Genomic DNA, 6397 nt, shown 5'->3' with positions numbered 1-6397 from the left:
TTAAACCCAACTCCATCTGCAGGGAGTCTACAAACTTATTAACCCAACTGTTCATAGAAATTTGCTTCCATCTTCTGAGAGACTACAGTAGTCTAAAGCCCTTACCACCCCACCCTCCAGCTACTGCCTAATTTGCCTCCTTCTTTTACAAAATTTGAGTTCTCCAAAATTCTGCTTCCTCTTCTTAAACACCTAGTGACTCCTCCACCCAGTTTATCTCCTCCCACTCCATTGAAACTATTCTTGCTCAAATTACCAAACCAAAACCCAAACTCAGTGCTTTGGTGATGATTTCTGCTGGACCTTATAGGACAGAGTAGGACTGCCCCATTGGGATTCCAAGGCTGTAATTGTCACAGAATCAGACTGCCATTTCTTAATCCCATGAAGCAGTTGCTAGGCTCCAGCTGGTGACCTTTCAGTTAGCAGCAAATCCACTGTACCACTAGGGCTCCTCAAATCACTAGTGACTGACATTTCCCCAAGTGTCATGGATATTTTTACCAGTTTCTTGGTTGCATCCTTGATACTGTGGAACGTTCCCTTTTTGTTCCTTGGAAGCTCCCAGGAGCTCATTCTTCCTGGTCCTTACCTCTTTCGCACGTATCTTCTTTGCTGCTTTGATTGCCATCCCATCCCTTCCTCAGTTTTAAATCCACGCAATTCCGGGTCCCCCAACAGGCCTGACTGCTCTCGGTTTCTCCCTCTGCTTAGCCTTTTTCCCTACCTTTCACCTGTCAGTGCCTTCATGTTCTTTAGGCTACAGCTCCAGAAGCCTTCCTTGACTTTCAAGTTGAGTTCAAAAACCCAAAAAGCAGGCCTGTTGCTGTTGAGTCTTTTCTGATTCATGGCAATCCCATGTGTTGCAGAGTAAAACTGTAGTCCATAGGGTTTTCAAGGCTGCAACCTTTTGGAAGTACCTCACCAGACCTTTCCAGGTACCTCTAGGTGAGTTTGCACTGTCAGCCTTTTGGTTAATAGCCCATTGCTTAACTATTTGTACCACCCACGAACTCAAACAGGCTTGAGTGCAGGACTCCCTGAATGCCCCATGCAGTGATGGAGATGTTTATCTTCACTGTGGCCATGGTTTCTCAGGTATATACATATGCTAAACTTCATCAAATTATATGCTGTAAATATATGTAATTTACAGTATATTAGTTGCCTGTTGCATATTCCTATTGCTGCACTCACTATTTAGTTTTATAATAATTTACGTTATTATTCATCTCTTCCCCACAGACAGACTGTGAGCTCCCTTGCGGGGAGGGAGGACCTTGGAGACATCTTATTTGGATCCCTGGGTCCTATAGTAGGTGCTCAATAAGTATTTGTGGAGTGATGTACATAAGCCTTGATATTAATCCATGGGTTATAACAGGTGAGTGGTCTGTATTTTGTTTGGGTTTGGCTTTAGCTTTTTGGCAATGTTTTGTCATTTAATTAACATAAAAGTTGGCTTTTTTCCCCCCACAGGTATTTAGTGCAATGGTTAAATACTCAACTGCTAACTGAAAGGTTGACAATTTGAACCCACCAGCTGCTCCATGGGAGAAAGATGTGACAGTCTGCTTCCATAAAGATAACTGCCGTGGAAACCCTGTGGGGCAGTTCTACCCTAGCCTGTGGGGTTGCTAAGAGTCAGAATAAACTTAACAGCAACAGGTTTTTTGGGTAATTATTTTAAAATCTCTTCTCCTAGATACCATGCTGCAAGAAGAGTAGATCTCTTCTCTCTTTCACAATGGAGGATTCCGGAAAGACTACTTTCAGCTCTGAGGAAGAAGAAGCTAACTACTGGAAAGATCTGGCCATGACCTATAAACAGAGGTCAGTTCATGGCGGGTGATCTACCTTTTCTTCCTGTAATGATGTTGTTGTTGACTGTGCAGAGCTTAACAGACATTATCTCAGTTAATGTTACAACCTCCTATGAAGAAACTATGTTTACCTCTTTTTATAGATGAGGAAACTGTCCCCAAGATTACAAAACTACCAACTGGTAGAACTGATAGTTGAACTCCAAAGCCTATGCTACTAACCATGATGCTGTGCTACCTTCCATCTTATTTTCTGGTAGGATTTTGTCAGTTCTCAGATTCCATATCTGTTCAGTCCTTTATGTATGGGAAAGAACTTTTCTATGTGCCTAGCAACATATGTGGTTGAAGTGGAACAACTGTAGTTGTGTTTCAGTACTGTCTTAGTTATTTAATGCTGTTGTAACACATATCACAAGTGGATGGCTTTAACAAACAGAAATGTATTCTCTCACAGTTTAGGATGTTAGAAGTCTGAGTTGAGGATTCTAGCTCTTGAGGAAAGCTTTCTCTCACTGTGGGCTCTTAGGTACGGTCTTTGTCTCCTTTCAACATCTGTTGGCCTTGTGTTCCTTGGAGATCTTCATGAGTCTTGGCATCAGTCTTCCCCTCAGTGTGAGAGGTTGTCAGCACAAGGACCCTGGCTGCAAGGATGCTCACTGTTCCTGACTCTTCTTTCTTGATGATACTGGTGTCCCTCTGTTCATTTGTCTCTCCTTTTATCTCTTGTAGACAAAAGGTGATGCTGGCCACAGGCCAGCGAAACTCCCCTTACATCAGATCAGGGCTGTAACCTGAATAAAAAAAAACCAAAAATCAAACTCGCTGCCGTTGAGTCAGATCTGACTCCTTGGGTTTCCAAGTCATTATCACTACGGAACTAGATTGCCCAGCCTTCCTTCTGAGTGACTGGTGGGTTTGAACCGCTAGCCTTCTGGTTAGCAGTCAAATGCCTTAGGCACTTTGCCACTAGAGCTCCTAACCTGAGTAAAGGTGTTGCATTTCACCCTCATCCCCTTACTACTGATTGGCTGATCACATCAGATTGCATCATGACAGATGATTACATCGTTACTTAGCTGCCAAATTACAGTTGAACATAACTGCCAAACAACTGAGAGGCATGGCCCACCCAAGTTGATGCATAATTTTTGTGGGACACAATTCAATCTATGACAACTACTCATATCTGGGAGTACTGGCTATTTGTGTGCGTGTTGTGTTCAGCATTGTTTCTTTTGATTTCTCATGAACTCATAATCTCCACATAGAGGACTTCTTCCAGTCCTTCTAATTTATTTATATTTAGTTTGACTTTAGTATTTTTTTAATTTTGGATTTTTTTTTTTCCCTAGGAAAAATAATCAAGTTATTTTTCTTTTGGGGAAAAAAAAAAGTAAATTGTGGTGGTTTATCAATGGAATAGATGAATAGATTGTTTTTTACTTACACAGTTTAATTCTATACAGCAAGAAAACAAAATGAACCCAATAATGTGGCTGAATATCATAAACATAGTGTCAAATGAAAGAAACTAAATAGGAAAAGAATATATAGAGTGTGATTACATTGATCTAAATTGAAAAGTAAGCAAAACTCAACTATACGTACTCCTCACTTGTTGATCTCATTATCATTACATTTCACATTTAGGACAATAGTAAAAATTCTATTTGACTATTTTGCGCATTAATGACATTCATCCGGCAGTAATGAATGCCAAGGTATGAGGTGAGAATAATACTGTCTGTGATGGTTAACGGTATGTATCACCTTGATTCTCAGTGGTTTGGCAGTGATGTAATGATGTAGTCATCCTCCATTTTGTGATCTGAAGTGGTCATCTTCCATTTACACATAATGCCAATTTTCTTACGAACGTAACCATGTCGATAAATGAGGAGTGGTTATCTGTTGTTAAGGGCTGCACACAGAGTTAGTAAAATAAAATTAACTGAGGTGATTTTCTCCAAAGTCAAGATAGAGGTCCCCTCCAATAGGGAGACAGGTTATTATCATGGACTGACTCAGAAATGGCTCTTGGATTTTAAGGATCAAGAAACTAGAAATGGTTTCTTTATATTTACCTATTCTTGTTGTTTCATATACATGACATCATATAGTATTTGTCTTTTTGTAATTGACTTATTTCACTCAACATAATGTCATTGAGAATCATCCATGTTGTAGCATGTATCTGGACTTGGTTTTATGTTTATAGCTTTGTAATAATACATTTAGGTATGTTTATCCATTCATATGTTGATGGACATTTGGATTGTTTCCACTGTTTTGTTATTGTGAATGATGCTGGAATGAATATAGGTGTACTGATGACCTCACTTACATGAAGTGACAAAAATAGGTAAATATGTAGAGGCCAATCATAAAACCAAGAGGGAAGAACATACTCAACATTACTCAAGCTGAAAAAGATAAGAAAAATTCGAGTCTTGAGTTGCAATATTAAAAGATTCTGTGGGCAAAATATTGAATGATGCAGGAAACATCAAAAGAAGATGGAAGGAGCAAACAACAACTGACCATTAATAGACGTGTTGACATAACCCAGAAACCAACACAGCTATGGAAGTATCCAAAGTAAAATAAGCTTGTTGTTGTTGTTGTTGTTGTGTTGTTATTTGCCGTCGAGTTGGCCCCAACTCATAGCGACCCCTCCTTGGGTTTCCGAGGCAGTATCACTACGGAAGTAAGATTGCCCAACCTTCCTTCCGAGGAGTGGCTGGTGGGTTTGAACCGCCAGCCTTCTGGTTAGCAGTCAAGTGCCTTAGGCGCTATGCTACCAGAGCTCCTCAAAATAAGCTTACAATAAGCTTACAAGATTGTAAACAGGGAACTAGAAATATCAACTGGCAAATGAGGACAACTACAAACCAAAAAGAGGGAAAAAAGTAGTGTAGTTACAGAACTTCTAAATGGTGAGGAAGTCAAGAGAGTTCAAAGATAGAATGGACTGTTCTAAACTTGGGAGAAAATGATAAATCACAAGGTAACTTCAAACAAAAATGATAAACCTTCACATCACAATAAAACAGAATACTAAAACAACAGCAATAAAGGAAATGATAACACGATTCATAAATAAAACTAGCTCAGCACAGAAAACTATATGGAACAAAGAAACCAAGACTACCATGAGAAAACACATAATAAAATGACAGCAACAAATTCATACTTGTTGATAATTACACTGAATATCAATGGATTAAATGTAACACTCAAGAGATGGAGAATTGCATAGTGGATAAGAAAACATAACCCATCAATATGCTATCTACAAGAGACACACCTTAGAGACAAAGACAAAAATAGACTACAAATCAAAGGTTGGAAAAAGATATATCAGGCAAATGACAACCAAAAAACAGGAGTGACAATATTAATTTCAGATCAAATTGACTTTAAGACAAAAACCACCATATGAGACAAGGAAGGACATTATATAATGATTAAAAGATCAATTGAACAAGAAGATACAACCATAATATGTATCTATGGGCACAATGAAAGAGCCCCAAAATACATAAATCAGACATTAACAGCATTGAAAAGACAAATAGGTGACTCCACAGTCATAGTGGGAGACTTTAATACACTACTTTCAATCAAAGATAGAAAAACTGGAAAAAAACTCCACAAAGATGCAGAAGAACTAGACAATACAATCCACCAACATGACCTTGTAAACATCTACAGAGCACTTCTCCCAACAACAGCACAATATACATTCTTTTCTAGTGCACATGGAACATTCTCCATGATAGACCATATGTTAAGCCATAAAGCAAACCTTAATAAATTTTAAAACATTGAAATACCACAAAGCATCTTCTCAGATCACAATGCTATCAAATTAGAAATCAACAATAGGCGGATCAATGGAAAAAGAGCAAACACATGGAAACTGAACAACATCCTCCTGAAGAATGACTGTGTAATACAAGAAATCTAAAATGAAAATAAACAATTCTTTGAATCAAATGAGAATGAAAGCAAAACATACCAAAATCTTTGGGACACATCAAAAGCAGTGATCAGAGGCCAATATATAGCAATAAATGTACACAGCAAAAAAGAAGAAAGAGCCAAAATCAACAGCTTACTCCAACATCTCCAACAAGTAGAAAAAGAACAGCAAGAAAACCTAGTCACCAGAAGAAAGGACATAATATAGATTTGAGCAGAAATAAATGAAACAGAAAATAGAAAAACAATAGAAAAAATCAAGACTAGAAGTTGGCTTTTTGAAAAGATTAACAAAATTGACAAACCACTGTCAAATTTAACAAAGGAAATCAGGGAGAGAATACAAATAATACGAATAAGAAACAAAACGGGTGACATTACAACAGAACCAACTGAAATGAAAAGGATAATATCAGAATACTATGATGAACTGTGTGCCAACAAATTTGAAAATCTAGAAGAAATGGACAGATTTCTAGTAACACACTACTTACTGAAACTAACACAGATTGAGGTGGAAAACTTGGACAGACCCATAACAAAAGAAGAAGTTGAACAGGTCTTAAAAAAATTGCCAACAACAAAAG

At 38.1% G+C, this 6397-nt stretch overlaps 1 protein-coding gene across 1 annotated transcript in view; it reads left to right on the top strand.

Moving 5' to 3' along the window:
• Positions 1–1747: 1747 nt before the first annotated feature.
• NDE1 (nudE neurodevelopment protein 1) overlaps positions 1748–6397 on the top strand; it is a 70667-nt gene continuing 66017 nt past the window's right edge. Inside the window, exon 1 of the mRNA XM_007956469.1 lies at positions 1748–1833. Coding sequence (XP_007954660.1) covers positions 1748–1833 — 86 coding nt within the window. The remainder of the gene's footprint in view (positions 1834–6397) is intronic.

This window comes from Orycteropus afer, unplaced genomic scaffold (genome assembly GCF_000298275.1).
Source record: "Orycteropus afer afer isolate SDZICR_OR568_19922 unplaced genomic scaffold, OryAfe1.0 scaffold00623, whole genome shotgun sequence".
NCBI classification, from domain to species: Eukaryota; Metazoa; Chordata; class Mammalia; order Tubulidentata; family Orycteropodidae; genus Orycteropus; species Orycteropus afer.
Note: the sequence above shows the minus strand (reverse complement) of the source record. Positions and strands in the feature narration are given on the sequence as shown.